This window comes from Podarcis gaigeae, assembly GCF_964106915.1.
Source record: "Podarcis gaigeae genome assembly, chromosome: 1".
Taxonomy (NCBI): domain Eukaryota; kingdom Metazoa; phylum Chordata; class Lepidosauria; order Squamata; family Lacertidae; genus Podarcis; species Podarcis gaigeae.
In genome coordinates this window covers 62847121-62868900 of record NC_139678.1, presented here as the reverse complement: position 1 = coordinate 62868900, position 21780 = coordinate 62847121, and the positions used below count along the sequence as shown (strand labels likewise).

At 40.9% G+C, this 21780-nt stretch overlaps 1 protein-coding gene across 9 annotated transcripts; it reads left to right on the top strand.

Annotated features, from left to right (window-relative positions):
* The first annotated feature begins 1176 nt into the window (after nt 1–1176).
* CCDC34 (coiled-coil domain containing 34) lies at nt 1177–20296 on the top strand. 9 transcript variants are annotated; one of them, XM_083753886.1, is made up of 8 exons: nt 1267–1291; nt 1857–2089; nt 6979–7108; nt 7649–7756; nt 11715–11873; nt 13423–13564; nt 16331–16421; nt 20163–20296. In XM_083753886.1, the coding sequence occupies exons 2-8, from the start codon at nt 1875–1877 to the stop codon at nt 20221–20223; spliced, it is 906 nt and encodes a 301-aa protein (XP_083610012.1). In that variant the 5' UTR covers nt 1267–1291; nt 1857–1874; the 3' UTR covers nt 20224–20296. The 9 variants fall into 9 exon arrangements, with proteins under 9 accessions (XP_083610006.1, XP_083610012.1, XP_083610010.1 ...); XM_083753884.1 differs by lacking the exon at nt 1267–1291 and adding an exon at nt 1465–1596; XM_083753882.1 differs by lacking the exon at nt 1267–1291 and adding an exon at nt 1465–1596 and having other exon boundaries at nt 7649–7765.
* Nucleotides 20297–21780: the final 1484 nt, after the last annotated feature.

The window sequence follows — 21780 nt, the reverse complement described above, 5'->3', positions numbered from 1 at the left end:
GATAGTGTTGAAAGGAATTCTGAGCCTGTGTTTTTATTTATGGATAAAAGGCAGCATACAAATTTAAACAATAATAGGTGGTGGAGCTGGAAAGTGACACCTGTTGCCCTGGAAGATGGTCTTCCTAATTTAAGTTTCCCAACTTCAGTAAAACCCACCCAGCAAAGCCGCCAGTGCTGAGGGTCCCACCTCTCCACATCCCCTGGGTAGGTGCAAACAGTGGCCAAGCTTTGAGAAAGATATATTTAAAAATCCAGCATTACTCGGTTTTATTCCTTACGGATATGTTCCACTGAATGGTTTTTTTAAAAAATGCACCTGTTTTTTATGGATGGGTATCTTGGCTTAGCATATGCAGATGTTCCTCTCTCTCTTAATCAGGGCCGGATTTAGGTTTGATGGAGGCCCTGAGCTACTGAAGGTAATGGGGCCCTTTATATGTCCAGCTGTCCTTTGTCAACAATATATGCTATATGGTAATTTATGGACCTAATAGGCATCTAAAGCCTTTTGCAGATAACAAATAGGAGGCTTTTCTTGTTGTTTAGTCGTTTAGTCATGTCCAACTCTTCGCGACCCCATGGACCAGAGCGGGCCAGGCACTCCTGTCTTCCACTGCCTCCCGCAGTTTGGTCAAACTCATGCTGGTAGCTTCGAGAACACTATTCAATCATCTCGTCCTCTGTCGTCCCCTTCTCCTTGTGCCCTCCATCTTTTCCAGGGAGTCTTCTCTTCTCATGAGGTGGCCAAAGTATTGGAGCCTCACCTTCAGGATCTGTCCTTCCAGTGAGCACTCAGGGTTGATTTCTTTAAGAATGGATAGGTTTGATCTTCTTGCAGTCCATGGGACTCTCAGGAGTCTCCTCCAGCACCATAATTCAAAAGCATCAATTCTTCAGCTACACAACACAAAACACGGTTACTGTATGTGGGTTTTATTCTATTTCTTTTTTATCTTACATTTTGGAAATGTACATCGTTTGTTTTTTTCCTTTAATTTTTTTGAAGGCCCCCAAGAGAGTGGGCCCTAAGCTATAGCTTGTTTAGCTTATACGTAAATAAGCATAGTCATTTTATTGCGCTGCTGGTGGCTTGTCCACCGGGACAAGAGGCAGCCCGAAACGCGCTCCTTATGGTTCCGCATATTCTGAGCGCTCAGCCCTCCTCCTACTAAAAAGAGCTGCTCGGGCCGAGGCCGGGCCCTCGCCGACTCCAGGCCCGCGCGTGGCTGAGGGCGGGGGCGTTTCTGAAGGAACAAACTATAGTGACGGAGGCGGCGGGCATTGTTGAGGTAATTCAACCAAGCGACGTGGGGCGGGGCTGTGGAGGGGAGGCCGTTTTGGTGTTTCGTTTTGTTTTACTAATTTCGGGAAAGCGAAAAGGGAAGAGGAGACGCGGGAGGAGTAGCCGGGCCCGACTCCCCTCTCTTTCTGAGGACAACAGAGCGGCGAAAGAGGCCCTCAAGGCGGGCAAGCGGGCCGCCGGCGTCGCCGTTGCCATGGCGCCCGTTGCGCGTAGTGGGTGGCGGAGTGGGCCGCGCCGCGGGGACCGCTGGGAGCAGAGCAGGCGCTGCGAGTTTCAAAGCGGCGGCCTCAGGTAGAACGGCCGCTCTCCCGGCGTCGCTGTCCTCGGGGCAGTTGGAGAGTGAGAGCGGCGGCGGCAGCGGCGGCGCCTTAGGGGAGGGAGGTGCGGCCAAAGGCCTGGGGGCCTCGGAGGGATGGAGGGTGGACCGAGCAAGGCCTAGTAGTTGGTCCCTGGGGAGCTGAGGGAACAAAGAGGTTGAGTCCGGAGCTCCCTCAGGTGCGGAAGGCGGTCTTTGAGAAATGCCCGCCGCTCATTCTCACGTTCCTTCCTAGCAGGTCCGTGTCAGCGCCATGCCGACCTCCGTGCCCCCAAGTAGCAGGCGGGGGGCAGCCTATTCCACCCCACCCTCCCCTGCTAGCTCCGACGACGAGGGGGCCGGCAAGTCTTCCTCTTTCTCCCTGATCTCTCCAAGTTTCCACCGAGGTTTCCACCGAGCGAGGCAGGAGGAAGAGGCAACATCAGCTAGCAGGGGATCAGGCATCCCTCAAAGGATTAAACAGCATAGGTAAAGTGTTGCCCACCCGTGCTGCAGCTCTTAGGCCCTGCTCAAGTGGCCTTGGATTATTTTGTTGCTCAGTATGTTTACATAGAGTAGACCTGCAACTTACACACGTTTCGCTTGTGCACTTTCAGCTGTAGGCGCCTGAGGAAAAAATTAGAAAGGGGGCGGCTGCCCCGGGGGAAATTTGGCAGTCCCACCTGCTATCGCACCCAATGTGTTTTGACTATATTGATTTTGGCGTTATGCACTATTGTCAAAACATAACCCCCGTGTAAGCCACGGGTCTGCTGTACTTATTGCTGTTTAGTCGTGTCCGACTCTTTCTTACTCCATGGACCAGAGCACGCCAGGCACTCCTGTCTTCCACTGCCTCCCGTAGTTTGGTCAGACTCATGTTTGTGGCTTCGAGAACACTGTCCAACCATCTCGTCCTCTGTCGTCCCCTTCTCCTTGTGCCCTCAATCTTTCCCAACATCAGGGTCTTTTCCAGGGAGTCTTCTCATGAGGTGGCCAAAGTATTGGAGCCTCAGCTTCAGGATCTGTCCTTCCAGTGAGCACTCAGGGCTAATTTCCTTAAGAATGGATGCATTTGATCTTCTTGCAGTCCATGGGACTCTCAAGAATCTCCTCCAGCACCATAATTCAAAAGCATCAATTCTTCGGCGATCAGCCTTCTTTATGGTCCAGCTCTCACTTCCATACATCACTACTGGGAAAACCATGGCTTTAACTATACGAACCTTTGTTGGCAAGGTGCTGTACTTATTGCTTAATACCAAAGACAGTCCCTGCGTGTTTACTAAACAGCAAATGCAATCTGTGCAGCAATGAAACTGAGATCCTACAGTATAATACGGTGCAGTATCACATAAAACTACAGTACTGTGCAATAAAGCAATACAAGCCTTTAAATATCTCTGCCTTGAACCCACTGGAATAGCAACCCATTTTGAACTGTATATCATACCGACATGAAAAGTGTTCTACGTGCAGAATTCCCCCGGATTGTGGTTGGCAGACTTGACACATGGGTTGCACAACTAGGGATTTGTGGCACGACAGGAGCTGGAGGATCTGTAGAGCTGGCTATGATGTAGCCAGGTGTCACCTTCCTGTCCAGGTGGTCAATAGACTACAGGCAAAATCAGACAAGGCACTGGGGCCTTCTGTGTACCTTAATGCATTTTGGACTAGTATTATCTTGTGCTTTGCCTTATAGCATACTGGTCAAAAAACTGATAACTGTGGATTTACATAGATGTTGCATACTACATTCTACATAAAAATGCATTATGTATACAATAGTTGTGCTTGAAATTGTTCTTTTAGTGTTAATGCAGACCTCCCTTGTTATTCATAATAAGGAAAGCAGCCTAAAACAGATGTGGGCTGTGAGAAAGCATGTGTGAGTAGAAGTAGATTTGGATTGCTGAGGCTTAAATTCAAGCCCATGCTTCATCCTGTTCTTATGGACCTCTCATAAAATAAGACAAATGCTTATTACTTTAAAATTGTAAGAAGCAGTAACTGAAAAAGGATTCAGTCTTTACTTCTGAGTAAGTAATATGCACCAATTTTGATGCATTCATGCCCTTCACATTTGACAAACGGTGTATTTGTTTAATACTTTGGCATTCATAACCAGGTGCAAATGTAAAGCTCACTTGAATTTAGGCAAGTTGTGATCTCTCAGCCTAATCAACTTTAGGAGGCTGTTAAGAATTGTAGAACAGCAAAGAAAATACTGTAACGGAAAAATACATATAAATTAAACATGGATAGTTTCGTTTGTTACACTTTTGGTTATACAGTGGTACCTCTGGTTACGTACTTAATTCGTTCCGGAGGTCTGTTCTTAACCAGAAACTGTTCTTAACCTGAAGCACCACTTTAGCTAATGGGGCCTCCCGCTGCCGCCGCACCGCCACCACGTGATTTCTGTTCTCATGCTGAAGCAAAGTTCTTAATCCGAGGTACTATTTCTGGGTTAGCGGAGGCTGTAACCTGAAGCATATGTAACCTGAAGCGTATGTAACCCAAGGTACCACTGTATACCTGTTTGGGCTCTTATTAAGCCACAGAAAGCCTGGGTATTAAAATAATAGAAAGCAACAAGACCTCCATTCAAGGCTGGCATGAAGAAATAGTGAACCTGGTATCTTATTTAAATCCTCCCCCCCAACATTTATATACCACTTGATTGTAATGAAACTTGAGTTGACAAAAACAGTAAAAGTATCAGTAAAAATAAATATTTAAAATATTCAAAGAAAGATTAAAATCAGTGATAAGATAAAACCAGATTAAAACACCCAGCTAGTATGTTACCTGCAAATAGTAATATTTAGTAATTCTTTCTTTTATCCTCCCTCCAAAAAACCCTGTAGGAAATATTGCTAAAGATATCTGAGTGTTCCTGGTCTAAGTTCCATTACATATTAACACCATACCCCTAAGCATATTTGCTCAGAAGTAATCTCAGGGAAGGGACGCAGGTGGCGCTGTGGGTTAAAGCCTCAGCGCCTAGGACTTGCCGATCGAAAGGTCGGCGGTTCGAATCCCTGCGGCGGGGTGCGCTCCCGCTGCTCGGTCCCAGCGCCTGCCAACCTAGCAGTTCGAAAGCACCTCCGGGTGCAAGTAGATAAATAGGGACCGCTTACCAGCGGGAAGGTAAACGGCGTTTCCGTGTGCGGCTCTGGCTCGCCAGAGCAGCGATGTCACGCTGGCCACGTGACCCGGAAGTGTCTCCGGACAGCGCTGGCCCCTGGCCTCTTAAGTGAGATGGGCGCACAACCCCAGAGTCTGTCAAGACTGGCCCGTACGGGCAGGGGTACCTTTACCTTTACCTTTTAATCTCAGGGAAAGATGGACTAAGAGGTTTTAAAATTTAAAAATTCTATGAGACACCAGTGCCTCATTTTTCCCTATTTAAAAACTAAGCTAAAATAGTAAATATTTGTTTAACTCTTCTAGTATATTGGTATTAGAAAGTCTGTCAAAATGAATCTTTGTCCGGGCATTAGTGAGAGTATTCTATTTTCTATGGCATGTTTATATCAGAGGTAATAGCTTTGATCTTCGACACAGAATAGCTTTGATCTTGAACATGTTTCTCATACTTCTGAAATATTGGTTCAGTGTACAGTGTATGTTAAATGGGTAATACAATATGTTGCTGATTTGTAGACCTCATTAAGTAGTTTGTCTGGTTGACTAATTATTAAATAAATTAGATTGGAAAAATAAATTCATAAATTGTGACTCTTTTAGAAAACACTGGAATATGAATACACTAGCTATTTCAAAAAGATCCCAGTGACTTTCAGTAACATTTTGATGTTGAAACCTTGCCAAGCAATGCTACATTATGTAGACATAGCCCACCTTGCTATGTCACAAAGCCCCCAGTTAGTACGTTATAGCTTAGATAATCCTGAGTATTGTGTGTGTGTGTGTGTGTGTAGCTTGTCACATAAAACTGAATTATTTAAGAACTATATTCATAAATTGAAAGTCTTTATATGTGAGATTATACCATAAATGTAATTATTTAATGATATCTGAATCCCACCTATCCCCTTAATGGTTAATTATCTGGTTTAGTGAACAGGTTGCAGTCCTGAAATGCATTTTTCTGTGCTGCTTTTGATAGGCTTTCCTCACTGTGCCTACCAGTGTCAAATAGCTTCTTAGGTTCAAGCTACACCTAAACAACTATGCAAGTCAATTTCGGTCTCTTTGTATAAGTGAAATGAGGCTCTGTGATTACAAGTTTCAAGAGAGGAATATAGTTCCCTTCTTACTGCTCAAGTTCTTCAGCTGCTTTTCTCCCCTTGGGGGGAGGATTTTAAACAGAAACACAACAGAGAGGATTAATCAGTGTCTTTCTTTCCACCTTCCCATTTGCTCCTCCCCAGCCTGTAATTGTGGCCTTTAATATAAAAGTCAAGAGACCAGTTGCATTTCCATACTGTATTTTACTTTGGTTTTATGGTTTTATTTTGTACTTTAATATTATTGTATGCCATTTAGAGAGCTTTGCTATTGTGCATCATAAACATGCTTTTAACTAAGAATAATATTGATACAGTTGTTAAAATAATGTTAAACTGTACACTCTAGATGGTGCCGCCTTTGATAATGGTTTGGAAACTGTAGTTAGTACAAGTTCGGAATGTGGTATTTAGATTATTAACTAAGACTTTGTGTTATGATACTTGTAGGCAAGTATTAATCAGGTTGTATTGTTTACTGGTCCATATCTGGGCCCAGTTTTTGGTACTGGTCTTGACTTTTGAAGCTCTTCACAACGTAGGATCAGGATCAGACTGATTGAAAACTATATTGTCTCCATGTGGACTGTTTACTTGTGCTTTAAGATCTTCAGTAGATGGCATAATGTCAGTGTCCAGCTGTCTGAGGCATAGTGATGGCTATCAGGAGATGGCCTTCTTTGTAGTGGGTCCATAATCTAATGGTCTCCTCAAAGAAGCTCACCTAGTGCCTACTTCTTTGTAGTTTCAGCATGAGGCCAAAGTCCTTTTATTTTTCTAAAACTTCTAGTCAAAACCATAGTCCTTCAGATGTTTTTTACTTGGTACCTTTTAATTCTACTGTTTTTTCACTGCTGGAATACTTTGTAGGTTAACTGTTTTTGTGTTTTTAAATATAAACTTTCAGACATTTTTATTGAAGGACATTATAAAAGTATCTTAAATAATATACTTTGGTCCTTGTACTTCAATTAATTTTGAAAGTAGTTTGTCAGTTTTAGGAATTGCTTCCAAGCATACTGTACAAAAGATGTACATAATAAGACATCTTTGATACCATTAGCTAGAAAATGGCATTCCCATAAAACACTGTCTAATTTTGTACCTGTCACTTCACAGTGCAGACCATTTTAAAGATACAAAAAGGAGAAATCGGCCAATTGTGGAAGAAAATCTCTCACCATGGGAAGAGTGGTTCCTTTCCAAAGAGAAAGAGTTACGTGCTCGACTACAAGAACGAGCTATGAAGGTGAATACTTATATAATTTACATTTGACAGCAGATTGCCAGGCACCAAAATGTACATTTCCCGTATTATTTGTGAAAAACAGATTTGGATGATTTATATTGCTAACTGATGCCATTCACTGGGTGTTGCCACTGTCATATGCTGACAGCTTCTAGGAGCCACAGCTGAGAACTGATTGCGGGGTGGGGTGGATGGGGACCAATGATGGACAAACTACTCAGAAAAAGCACGACATGTTTCCCACCAGAGATACCACTGTTAAAGACAACTTCGGCCCTTTATACATGAAGAAGTGTCTCCAGCCCCATCATTCCCCCTGTGGAATTCCCTCCCATCAGATGTCAAGGAAATAAAAAGCTATCTGACTTTTAAAAGACACCTGAAGGCAGCTCTGTATGGAGAAGGGCTGTTTGATGTTTTACTGTGTTTGATATTTTAATTTATTGGAAGCTGCCCAGAGTGGCTGGGGCAAACCAGTCAGATGGGTGGAATAATAAAAATAGTAGTAGTAGTAGTAATGTTTTGTTGTTGTTATTATAGGAGGTGAATCAGGAAAAGGAGAAAAGGAGGGAAAAACAGGAACGCGAAATAAAAAAAAAGCTGGCTGAAGAGAAGCACAAAGAATGGGTCCAGAAAAAAAATGAAGAGGTGAAAAGGGTGAAGAATTCCATAGCTTTTTTCTTAAATAATGTCTTACATTTTTACATAGCCAGTTATTTCCTTTTTATGTGTACTTGGCCTGGTCTAGGAATAACATAAATTACCAAGCTATCATAAACACTGTTGGATTTCATGCTAATACAGATATTTTTTCCACATTTTTTTCATAGTTCAACAGGAATGAATTGCTTACTTAGTCTCCAGGGGTCTGTGCTTAAAGCTTGACACCTATAATGTCAGTGGCAGTAATTAATATGAGTTTATTAAATGGCAGAATATCTGAGCAATCCTACAAATGTCTATTCAAAAGAAAGTTCCATTAAATGGTGCTAATTCCCAAGACTGGGTTGAGGACTGTAGCCTTAGTATTCTTCTAGCTATTTTTAATATCAGTAGGCACATCAGTCCTATTCCATTCTGTCCACTTTCAGCATGGAAGCAGACTTAAGTCTACTCCATCCTGTTTCTATACAGAAAACAAAACTACTCATAGGGTGGTCCAGGGGCTACCTCTGAGTCTGTTTTCAATTTTAAAGGTAATTCCATGTAGGGAAACCATTATTTATACAGTCTCCCTGAGAGTGATGGCATGTCATAAATTCTGATGACTCCCAGTTTTGCTATTTGCAATGCACAACAGCAGGAGAGGATGCTCATGTTCCAGATGCTATTCAGGTGGCTGGAATTACCATTAAAAATGAAAATAGACTCGGAATCAACCCTCAAACCCATCTTGTTGTGGAACCTGTAAGAATGTTGATTCCAAAGTGGACTGCAAATCTAGTCTGCTTATTGGTCCAGGTGGTTCACATCAGGTGAGTCTGCTTCAAAACCAGTTTGTCAATCACACTCCATACCTCCTTCTGAATAATGAAAAGTTATATTAGACTGGTATTGTGTCTGGTTGAGATTCAGAGTAGTCTTACTGTAGATCTTCAAAATAGATTAAAAGCATACTGGTTTTGAGAATATGTATGCTAATACTAAATCGTCACCAGGTCACAAACTTTATTTTAGTACATACTTTATTCTATAGATATGCAGAGCTAAAGGAACATTTGTCCTTTCAGTCCACCACTTCCTCACCATATGCAAGAACAAACAGGTTTTGTCATAACATTATTTAAATAAATTATAAGCTTGCCGTTTGAAGCAAAGTGTAGTAGTTTGAGACTAGAATCAATTAGACTGACCAAGTGAAAAATGTTAACTCTTACAGGGTAAAGTTCAGGGTAAAAAATTAGTTCAGTTTGAAAGTAGATGAGCTTAGGTTAATATACTCTTTGCATGTTGTATTTTATCTTGGTGGCTAGCCATTTCAGGCAACATTGTGTGGAAATGTGGGATATACATTTAAATAATAAATCAGTAATAATACCTACAGCAGCACAAGTACAGAAATGTTTGTAAAGAAGCACCTTTTGCATAGGTGCACCAATTTCATTGCTTCCTAAGCTGCCATCACCAGCTCACAGAGGAGGTTGACAGTGATGTGGGAAGTAACCACTGCTCCTTCAGGGGTGCATGTGGTACTCCTTTACAATGATTCACTAATGGCATGTGATTGGACCATGCTACAGCAGATCCCAGCAGATCTGCATACCAGTTGTTGGAAACCACAGGAGGGGAGGTTGCTCTTGTGCTCTGGTCCTGCTTGTGGGCTTCCCATGGGCATCTGGGTGGCCACTGTGAGAACAGGATACTGCACTAGATACTTTTTCCCACAGACTCTTCATATGTTCTTACATGTACTTACTAGTATCATAGAACAGTGACATCTGTTTAAACCATAGTAGTATAAACACTTCAAGCCCTGATTTAATTATTGTCAAGTTGGAGAAGCTGATACTAGCAGATGAGGTGTACAGTGCGTGTTCAAACAGGGAAGGACAGCTAAATGAATTAGAATTTCCTCATGACATAGAATGGCATCTGAATAAATGCCAAGCAAAATGCTTAGCAGGATTATAGAAAAGAGATAATGACAAAGGTATTTGGTTTATGCATTGCTTCAAATAACATTAGAGGGTGGGGTAAGTTTTGTAAAGGTTTTTCTTAAGAGAAGAATCTTAATACGGTCTGCTCACCCTTGAATATCTTGGCCAAAACTACTTTCATCTATAATATAACCACCTCTCTGAGAACTCGGAGTAGCATACATGGTGTCATCCCTCTCCAGCATTGCTTGTGCATCAATTGGCTAGGTTGACAGCTATTAACTCAATGTATCTTGGGGAGGTTCAAGGCTGAACCTGTGACTTAGCAGTTGAAGTCCCAACACTCCAGCCACTACACCAAACGTACTCTTCTTTTCGTTTTGTATAAAGGACACTAGTAGGCACAGGAAAATAAATGAAAGCGTTCTTAGTGCAGTGTTGAAATTCTTTAAAACAGTAATGTGTAAGTCAATGGAATCATTACTGTTTTATTAATCTGATCTTTTTTATTTTCCTTATTTATTAAATTTCTATACCACCCTTCAAGAATCACAGGGTGTTTACAATATAAAAATACATGCAATAATAACAAACTAGCCTGGTATGCATTGCTGCTGTTTGCAAGTACCACTGTTTGCAGTAATGAATGTTTGTAAAGGGTAGAAGGTATTGTATAGGTATTGCATTATCCCTCTATTCCTTTTAAGTTTTTGATTGAAATCAAGTTGAAAAGGGGTATGCCTGCAAGCTTCATTTGTTTGTGTTATCTCTAATAATGTTCTTGGGTGGAGTAGTGGGAACTGAAGTCTTTCATCCTAAAAATAACTGGTATTTTTAGAATTAATTTGATAGAACTGTGATTGTCAATGGCATTAAAGGGTATATAAACTCATCAGTAATTTAAAAAATAGATCATATCACTAATGAAGACAAGATCAAAGCATTTTTTCTGAGAAGCAGACTGAAAACACACATGTATTTTGAAGTGTAGACATGACAAATATGTGGCTTTCTAGCTCTTTTTATCAGGACCAAAAACTCACTGAGGTAATGGACTGTCTATACAAGTCGTATTTTTCTCTTAACTAATAAATTGTGGAACAAATAAAACTTTAAACAACATTTAATATGATATTAATCATAGAAATAAATAGACAGAATTGAACCAGGGTCTCCATGCCAATCACTCTGAAACAAGCCTGAGCAGTGGGAAGAACTTGATTTAGGGCCTGACACACCCTTTTATGTTCCAGCCTGTGTTCTGGGTTCCCCTTGGCTAATCCGGGCATAAGGCCCTTTTCCAAGAAAATGTGAAGCCAAGCAATCTAGGCGGTCTCTTTCATGAAGCATGAGTACATTGGCAAATACCTATTTCCCAAACCAGTTTATTAATTTACAGGGAACATAAAAATTCACAGCATAAAAAAAATTGCTTACACTTTTATTGCAGATTGTCAAAGCCAGCTAGAGCTTTCCGTTATTTAACTGGTCCTTTTGTTTATAGTGTCCCGAGGTTGCTGCATGGAGTTATCTGTAGCTGTCCATGCTTGGCCTAGCTGCAGGTAACTCATCTCTTCATCTGGATAACCATCTACAAACTGGTCATACCTCTTTCAGTGTAAAAACACAACACAAAACACACACAAAGAAACCACCAACTTGAGTAATCATATCAAGACTTTCATACCACCTGTGCAACATTCATGTGAATCAGTAGTGTCAGTACAATGGGAAAGCACAGTGTTTCCAGATACCAGGGGCTCTTCACATTTGAGCTGAATGCTGCAAGAAGAATGACAGAAGCGACCTATCTGGACCAGTGAATTACCTTAATCTGGGTTTTACCACTTCAGTAGGTCCAGGATGCCCATAAATACTTAGTGTACAAGAAGAAAAAAATCTACAAATAGAGAACAAGGATATGAGGGGAAAGGGTTCTAGTCTAGTCATCTTTTTGTAGGAGTTGTTATTACTGCTCTCTCTTATATGTTTTCTATTATTATCTACAGGAAAAACGGGAAAGGGAACTTAAGCTCAGCAAAGAGATGGCAGAAAAAGCAGCCAAAGAACTTGAGAGAGCACAATCAAAGGAAAAGTCGCGAGAGATGTATCAGGAATGGCTAAGGAAAAAGAAAATGGAAGAAGGTCAGAAGAAGAAGGAAGAGAAGGTAACTTTTATCCCAGTTTTTCATTTGAGGAGATGCTGATCTGGTTTTGGTTGCTCTTAGAGGTGTAACCCACACATAGTTCTCATCTGGAATGAGTTCCCATTTTGAGGATTTTTCTTATCCTCTACTTTGCAGCTTGGCTTACTTGATGAATTTATCTGTATAGCTTTGTTGATTCTGTTAGTCTTGGGATCATAGAGAAATTTATAGCATACTGCATGTGCAATATTGTAATAGAGATGTCTTTCAGAGAGATTAATGGGTGATGAAGATGTATGCTAACGTGAGGAGTAATCAGTTTTTGTTGCAGAAAAGGGACTGGGGTACAGTGAAGCTTGTGAACATTGAAGTGTTATTGAAGTTTATTAAATGCACACTTCATTTTCTAGCTCCCCTTCATGGTATAACTGTTATTCACAGCTACATAAGAATCACTGGATTTCTAAAAGAATTGTGTTTTTCTTCAACTGGCGCCAGTTTGTAGATTTTGCAGATATACGGATATACCATTCTCTGAAAGTTGTATTTTTAAACCAACAACATATCTTGTTGGACTGATATTGTGATGCAACTGAAACATGTTACTCCATAACAATAGTAATAACAAAATTTATATAGTGTTTTTTGATTGTTCACAGCCTTCCACCCATATATCATGTCAGTAATCTGGACGCAATGCAAGGGGTTGGTTTTGACCTTTAAGGTCCTTCACGGCTTGGGACCAGGCTAGCTGAAGGACTGCCCTTTTCCACATGTACTTACCTGGACCCTGAGATCTTCAAACATCCTTCTCCAAGTGCGCCCACTGAGTGAGGTGTGGCAGGTGGCTATGGGAGAGGGAACCTACTTGGTGGTAGCACCCTAGATGTGGGATGTTCTACCCAGAAAGGCTCACCTGGCACCTGGTTTATTCTCATTTTGGCACCAGGTGAAAATCTTTTTTTTTTTATTTTCCCAAGCCTTTTAATCTCTTTTGGCATTAAGGTGTTTTAACTCTACAACTCATTTCTTTAAGCTGTATTTATACTTCTAGTATCTTATTACTGAATTTTAAATTGATTTCTTTCTCGATTTATGCCTCCCTGAGAACTTTGTTATAGGGTGTCCTCTAAATACTGTAAATAAACTCTTCTTTAAGGTAGGTCAGTAACATCTCCATATTACAGATTGTAGGACTTAAATAATAGTGTTCACCTGGTGAATTCATTGCTGAGATTACATTTGAATTAGGGAGAGGATGCTTCACTACACTGTGTCCTGATAGTACATTGGTGGCCTTGTTTTGTAAATCATGAAAACATACATGAAACTTTTGAAACACCAAATGCATAAACCAGCCAAAATTAGAGACTTTAAAATCTTGTTTATGTCAGTGTTGAAATTAGAACATGAGTTTAAATCTTTCAAATTCAAATCAGTAGGACTTACAGGTGCTTAACTATAATTGGATTGTACCCAGAGTAATTGGTTACAGTGGTGAAGTAATACATCTGGAAGAAGACTGTTGTATTAAGACATTTTGGCATTCTTGGCTCTTTTCCTTTTGTAGGAGAAGGAAAAACAACGGGAAGCTGAACTACAAGAGAAAAAAGAAAAATCAGAGCAGATGTTCAAAGAATGGCTGCAAAATTCCAAAACTAAGCCCCGCCAAGCATCAGCTGGCTGTGCCTCTGCAGATGGGAAAGATACTGGTTTGTATCTGTACTAGACAGACTAATACAGTCTTCATAACTTGTGTAGCAGGAGCAGTTTTCTGATACTTTTACTATTTATTTTTGAATATTTTGTTTTAAATGTTCATCTGCTAGAATTCCTTAGCCATAGATGTGGATACAGACAGGCCACAAACAGTAGATGTTGCCCCACATAAAGGAATGTGTATATTTGGTCCCATTCCACACCCCAAATAACTTAAGATTATATCATTGGAAATCTACCTTTGAAAGCATTCATTTTGGTCAGTAGACTTCAGTAAAATATACTGGCACATACATTCTTGTTCTTTGCAGTGCCTATTCTTCCAAGAATGCTCTTCTATTCATATATTTATTAAATGTTTAATCTGCCTTTATACTGATTAACATCTTCCAGAGTTGATGGCAGCCTCCTCAATTAGAGAAGACTCCTTGCTGCAGAAGTTTAAGCTAAACTTGTGAGCATCTGACAGAAGCCATGCAGTGCTGATGGGAGCAAAAAGCAGTTCCATAGTTTCATTGCACTCACTTTTCCTCTTCACATGAGTAATGACTGAAGGGGGCTAAAGATTATGGTTTCTGCCTGCACCTAAAACATTGGGCCTTATCGTCAGACCTTTCAAGGCAAATGTAGCCACCACCTTTGAGACAGACTCATAAGTTTGGACCTCAGCTCATGATAGGCCTATTGAAGGTTTTACCAATAAAGAAAATCGGCCTCTCTCTTATATCGGCCCAGAGCTAATTTTTGTGCAGTGAAGAAGTTGTCTTTGGGTAGATATAATCCTGAGTCAAGTTATGCAGGCTTATGCCCTTTTGAAATCAGTTGGCCTGACACCATGTACATGACTCCAGCCTGCCTACCCAGCCTTGATCCTATTTTCAATAAAGCATATTTGTTGTTTCTGGCCTTATTTTTTTCCCTAGAAAAAAATTTTTTTCCCTAGAAAAAAATAAGCATACTTGTCATTTAAACAACATTTCTTTCATAGTTATTTGCCAAATGTGTTGCACTTATAAATATGTTAACCTAAACTATTTGCTGGGAGAGGCTGCTGTTCCTTTTGAACACTAAACAGCACACCAGGCACAAAACCAGTTGCTGTTTTGCTTTGGTTTGATTATAGATAGTGGTGCATACTTCTTTCATGCTTTGTCTTGGGACATTGTTACAGTACTTGCAGACAGCTGCTCACTTGTCTAAGTAATTTATTAAAAATATTCTTCCCAGTTTTGTTCACAGTAGAGAACATATTCCAGACTTTGTTTTGACCACTCCAATGAAATGTATTTACATTTCTTTCCAGACAAATAGGATTGTTATGGCAAAGGCACCACATTCCTGCTGCCATAATTTAGGTATAGCCAATGCAGCATGCTCTCCTTCTCTGATAAACAGTGATAAAAATTAAGCAATGATGAAAATAAACTGACCTTTAACATTGGCATTTTGGGTAGCAAATTCAGTACTCTCACACTGGTGAATGGAAGGAAATTGACAGAAGAGGAGTTTTGTGTCTCTTCCTGTGCCCCTGAAATTGTCTCTGGAGGGTTGGAGCATGAGGGTTGGAGGAAGGTCACCTAAAATTGGGCAATGCACCTTGCTCAAACCAAGCTCTACTCACACGTGATGCCTCCACCCAGTTTTGTGTGACTCCCCCTGCTCCCACTGGCAGCCTCCTGTGCCTCATGCCACTCTGTTTAGGAAAGTGATGACAGCAAAGTTCCCTTCCATGAACTTTCTTAAATTCATGGGATATCAGGATCCGAGACACTGTTCATTATACTGCTGAGATCTACAGAGTGGAAGCATATTTGTGTCTTTATTGTCCTGTAAATTGCCCAGGGATGTGTTAAAGACATCCTTAAAGGCCATTGTAAGGTATCATGAGATCTCAGTTGATCTTTCAGGTGAAGAAAGTTAAATAGGATACAATATAGGCCAGCTGATCCCTTATTTGTTACAGACTATAAAATTGTATATAAATTATAAGCTCTCAAAGTGAAAATAAATCCTGGTTCATTGAATGTAGGAAAGGAACTATGCAGACTATAACTGCTGGAAGGATTTGTAGTCTTAGGTAGATGGTACATTTAAAAAAACCCAAAAAACTTTTGTGTAAAATTTCATTAAAGTGGCAGAGTTCTTGGGCAGAACAATCATAAGCTGTTGATGGGGGATGCTGTGCAGAGAGAGAAATCGCTACTTCCAAAGTGCTGGCAACTTCTGCAAGCCATTGCGGGGGGAGAGATATGGCTTATTTATTTATATCTATTTTGCATTTCAATGACACTAATGAAAGAAGAAATAAGCCAACTCTGCAGATAGCGTTCTTTCTCACTTTGGGTGGAGGTGTCAGGAGACAATGGAACTTTAGACAGCTCCAAGGGTCTCCTGATACAATGCTGACATCTCTCCCTGTGTCTGGTTCTGCTGTGCTTGGAGAACCACTTTCAGTAAAGCAGTAGCCGAGCTTTCCACTCCTGCACATAGCAAAGCTCTGCCTGCACAACCCCCTCTTTGCCTGTAGAGAGGTGGATCTACAGCATCTTCCAGCCCCTCGGTTGCCCTCCCATGAAGCATAGAATGATCCCTGAATCTTAACTTAGAATGACTAACCCTGCAGTCTTGTCTACTCAGAGGCGAGCCTTTCTTTGTTCAGTGGGTTTTGTTCTTAGGTAAGTGTGTAGGATTGCACCCTAAGAAACAATGTTATTGCTAATAGTTTAGATTGAAACACTATGCTTCTTTAAACATTCCAGGCTATCCAGAAGGAAGTACATATCCAGCTCCAGCCTTTTACAATCCAGTCCCTTGGAAACCAGTTCATGTGCCTCCTCCCAAGGAAGAGAAGTATGTTTCAGTGAAGAAAAATAAGAGGCCTAAATCCAGTCGTCACACATATAGACCTTCAATGCCTTTTCATAAATCCAAAAGCAGTCTTTATATTGGGTCATTGTGCAGAATCCAGAGATAGTTCAGGGCTCATTATTTTTATTTTAACTTGGCCTTATAGTGTAATTTATGATATATTACTGACAACATTTTGTGAACAGCTATCCTTAATTGTAGGCAAATGTTTTTGATTTTCTTGTTAAAATAAGGCACGCAGGACAAAATCAGTGTCATTTTAATGTATTATATGTAATGCATTGTGAGCCATATTTTAAACAATAAAAAGTAATTATTTTCAACCTTTCCCTAATATTCTTCTACTTTAGGTACTGTATTTGCAGATGCAACTTCTAGTGCTCCTGTGCTTAGCGTTGAGATTGTTGCTTTAGAAGTTTATAGTAATGTCAGAGTAAGAAGGCATATATTTTCTAAGAGTGAGATTTTGGATTTAAGCTCATTTGGGCCTGTTAACAGCTGTGGGACTATGTGTGCTTTAATCTAACTGTACTTATGTAACCAGTTTGCAGAGTGTGACGTCAAGGAACTTTCTGATACCACTTCTGTTAAATGATTTGTGAAATGCTCCCCTTTGCTCTACTATAACCTGCTATGGAATAATCAAACAGTATTTATTTTATGTAGAACTGTTGTAGCTTTCCAGAGTGTACTACATTTTCTGCTCCTCTTGGCTCTTTTCTCGTGAATTTTAAATACTAACTACTTCTTTGTGGATTTTTAATAAGTAAATAGTGGTTTAAAAAAGCTAAAGGACCCCTGACAATTAAGTCCAGTCGCAAACGACTCTAGGGTTGCGACGCTCATCTCGCTTTTGTGGCCAAGGGAGCCAACGTTTGTCCGCAGACACTTTTTCCAGGTCATGTGGCCAGCATGACTAAGCCACTTCTGGCAAAACCAGAGCAGCACACGGAAACGCTGTTTACCTTCCCACCGGAGTGGTACCTATTTATCTACTTGCATTTTGACGTGCTTTCCAACTGCTAAGTTGGCAGGAGCTGGGACTGAGCAACAGGAGCTCACCCCGTCGTGGGGATTCGAACCACCAACCTTCTGATCGGCAATCCCTAGGCTCTGTGGTTTACCCACAGTGCCACCCATGTGTGGCTTATTTAACAGTTTTGAATACGTCCTCCTTAGTGCAGTGTTTTGACAAGCCTTTTTTTAAAAAAAAATCTTTACTTTAAATATAAAAGTAAAGATTTTTTAAAAAAATGCTTGTCACAATAATATAATAAAAACAATTACTAGAAAATGCAATTAGTATTCTTTCTGACTCTTTTTGGCTGCTATTTCTGTAACTATGGTGCTTCCTAGCCTCCTGTATATTGTGAACTATATTCCAGTCAGATTTAATATTCTTATTCGGGCTAAACCCCTCTCCCAAGTGACTTGTATCTTGTTGCATCTTTTAGAACTATAATCTGTTGTCTATTAATTAACAACAAAAGTGTCTTCCCAAAAACTTTAAAAAGTGGTTAAAACATCTGTAGGCTTATTTAGTTGTTACTCTACAGATTGTTACTGCTCATTCAATCCTAAATGCAGAAAAAGCAAGCCATTTCATCAGAATCTGTTCTAAACAAATAACTAGGCCTGGAGATTTTGGGTGGAATTCAGCATTGTGCTGAGGAGATCATTGCCAGCACAAGTATTTCAGCTTGCCAGATGGGAACAATCTCCTCTTGCTACATGCACTGTTCTGGGGTTTCTCTTGACCCCCCTAAGCAGATACGGGGATAACACATATGGATGAGAGGATGGCATGTCTCTTGCACTAGCAGAACTTACTGTGCTGGCTTCCACTAGCTCTACAATTTAGTTGAATCTGGTGCATTAGCTCTTCTGTTCCTTTAAATGTGAGACAATAATCTGCCTGTAATGCCTTCTTATTCCTTTTAAAACTGGGATGGGGAACCTTAGGCCTGGGGGCTAAATGTGACCCTTCATGCCTCTGTCTGGTCCTCAGATTCACCCAAGCAATTCCCCTCATTAGCCCTGTTATGCACCATCAAACACTTTTGCTTGGTAGGAGTGTGTCTTTCAACTCTCAATGCTTCTTGCCTACCTGGTTGGAGGATAACAAGGGATAGGTGGGTGTGAAGAATAGTAGCCTCCTGTACAAGGGTAAAATTCACATTTATTGCTCTGTCCACTTTTGCCTCCATCCCATGCACCACTGGCATTTGACTCCCAGAAGGGAATGTAGCCATACATTTCTGCAATTTTGATCCATTTCTTATTTTGATTCATTTGTGTGTAATAAAGGGGGGGGGGGGAGAGAAAGATTTTCCAGAAAGCAAAGTTTATAAACATCTAAGTCTTTTTACCAACTAGTATATTTTTTATGTTTTTACAGTTGTTATTGTAGTACTGTGTTTTTATGTTGTAGTTTGCTTGTTATTTTTTCCATAAATGCAAAATTTATAGATCTCTAAAAGTAGAAAAACTAAAGAACTAGAATATTTGTAAAATATAGTCAGAGTAACCATTTTAAAAACAGAATAATTTCATGCAACTTCACAAAATTACCTCTATTTAAAAAACTAACCAACAATATGAATCCTTTTCTCATTTATTTTGTAAGTAGTCATTTCAAAGAATATAAAGTTTCATAACTCAGTTACAAATAATAATAATAATAATAATAATAATAATAATAATAATAATAATAATAATTTATTATTTATACCCCGCCCATCTGGCTGGGCTTCCCCAGCCACTCTGGGCGGCTTCCAAAAAAATATTAAAATACCATAATACATCAAACATTAAAAGCTTCCCTAAACAATTTGCAATTTGCAATTATGAATATATAATCCGTACTATAAGCAAAATTAATGCTTTAAATTTAAACATGACTATTTTTTACATTTATTATTTCATTTCATTGTCTTCTGCAGTTCATATAGCTCTGATTCGGCAACCCACCAAATAAGCAGTTCACAAGTTCTAATGCTTGTTTTCCAAGAAAGATGAGTCATAAAGAATTCTTAAATCATAGTCCTGGGTCTACTCCAGCTTGGAGGGAGGCCTAGGCAAAATGCCTTTTCATGGGCGTCCCCCCTCTCAGTCAGCCCTGGCAAGCTTACCTGGCAATGGGCAGCAGTACATACTTCAAAGTGTGATCAGCAGTTAGGTCAACCTGACATTTAATGCTTACAACAAAACATTGCTTTCAGGAATTATTGAAAACACTTAACTAGTATTGTTTGGGGCACCAGGTCAGAAATCTTTTTGGGGGTGGGCAGCAAGCGGCTGGGACTGACAGGGCATTTTCAAGAAGGGACCCTGATAGAGTGCTGGGGCCCTGGCATCCTCCCAAGGATGCTGGGTGCTAGCATTCTCTCTGAGCAGGGATGTGCATTACTTTCTATCCTTTACTCCATTTCACTGACTTTCAAATCGCTATTGAAATGGTAGTCTTCCACAAATATCTGCATAAGGAATACTGTATTTTCAAGATCATAGAGACAGAAGATAACTGCTAAACAAGTAGCTGTGTAATCTCTTATTTGTATCATGCCAGTATTCAGAGAAAGGCTTCTGTTTGGGTAGTGTTTGGCTGCCTTTTAGGGATTAGTTTAAATGACTGTTGAAAGCTTATTTTTAGTATGTATATTAAGCAGGGATCATTGCACTGGTTCTCGTACCTCATTGTTTACCTGGTCTTTGTAATTGCAGAGTTTCAGTCTCAACCAAAGTTCGCCTGTTTGGGAACGATGAAGACGCGCATTGGACATAAGGCTGTTAGTCACTAACTCCTCTGCTTCCCACAGCATAGCATGCATCAAATAAAAAGAAGGCATAGCACAGCATTACAGTGAGTGGTAGCATTGATGGGGATGTGTAGACATAGGGTACTGTATATAGAGAGCGGTTTACATTATTTTTCTGATAAGTAGATTCAATAAACACCTGGTCTTCGCCTCACATTGCTCACTCCCTGTGGCTCATATGCCACAAACGTCTCCCTCGTCTCTTTGCTGATGCTCCTGAGCCAAGGAGAAAGCAAAGTAATTGTGTTTTGTGATTAAGCAGTAATATACCTCATAAAATATCCATGTACTTGCCTTATGTGGTGATTGTTCTGGACATACTTTCTGCTATGCATAAAGTGGAATTTTCCATTGTCTCTTAAAAGTTCTGTTTAGATCAATCAAAAACTCACAGGAGTGCAGGCATGTGGCAAGCTCTACAATACCCTAAAAAGAAGGGCAGCTTGCATTCAAATGCTACTATTGGTGTCGAAGGTCCTTTCCTGAAATCCTTTCTTAGTTATATTATCACACTATTTTTGCTGTAAATGCACACAGAATTATTATTTGGGCACTACCATTGATGATCTCCAGCAGGCTAGGGACAAAGGTGAAAGCTGTTTCCTAGTTCTGCTGGATCTCTCAGCGGCCTTTGATACCACTGACCACGACATCCTTCTGGACCAGCTAGAGGGGCTGGGAGCTGGGGTTACTGTTATACAGTGGTTCTGCTCCTTCTGGGTCATGTTCAGAAAGTAGTGTTGGGGGAATGAGTGTTCAGACCCTTGCACTCTCACTTGTGGGGTGCTCAGGGTTCCGTCCTCTCGCCCATGCGACTAAGGGATTGAGGTTGAATCCTGTCAAGACAGAAGTGATGTTTTTTGGGGGGGGGCTGGTGTGGAGGACTTGCTGGTCCTGAATGGGGTAACTGTGCCCCTGAAGGACCAGGTGCGCAGCCTGGGAGTCATTTTGGACTCACAGCTGTCCATGGAGGCACAGGTCATTTCTGTGTCCAGGGTAGCTGTCTACCAGCTCCATCTGGTACGCAGGCTGAAACCCTACCTGCCCGCAGACTGTCTCGCCAGAGTGGTGCATGCTCTAGTTATCTCCCGCTTGGACTACTGTGATAAGCTCAACGTGGGGCTACCTTTGAAGGTGACCCGGAAACTACAACTAATCCAGAATGCGGCAGCTAGACTGGTGACTGGGAGCGGCCGCTGAGATCACATAACACCGGTCCTGAAAGAGCTACATTGGCTCCCAGTACATTTCCAAGCACAATTCCAAGTGTTGGCCTCTGCCCAGTATACCTGAAGGAGCGTCTCCACCCCAATCGTTCTGCCCGGACACTGAGGTCCAGCTCCGAGGTCCTTCTGGCGGTTCCCTCACTACGTGATTTGAGGTTACAGGAAACCAGGCAGATGGCCTTCTCAGTGGTGGCGCCCACTCTGTGGAACGCCTTCCTATCAGATGTCAAGGAAATAAACAACTATCTGACTTTTAGAAGACATCTAAGACAGCCTTGTTTAGGGAAGTTTTTAATA

Bases quoted from the DNA above. Each gene is read 5' to 3' on its own strand.
- CCDC34 (XM_083753880.1), top strand. From the start codon at position 1,875: ATGCCGACCTCCGTGCCCCCAAGTAGCAGGCGGGGGGCAGCCTATTCC. The intron at 7,766-11,714 runs GTGAAGAATTCC...TATTATCTACAG, and splicing joins AAAATGAAGAGGTGAAAAGG to GAAAAACGGGAAAGGGAACT. The intron at 11,874-13,422 runs GTAACTTTTATC...TTCCTTTTGTAG, and splicing joins AGAAGAAGAAGGAAGAGAAG to GAGAAGGAAAAACAACGGGA.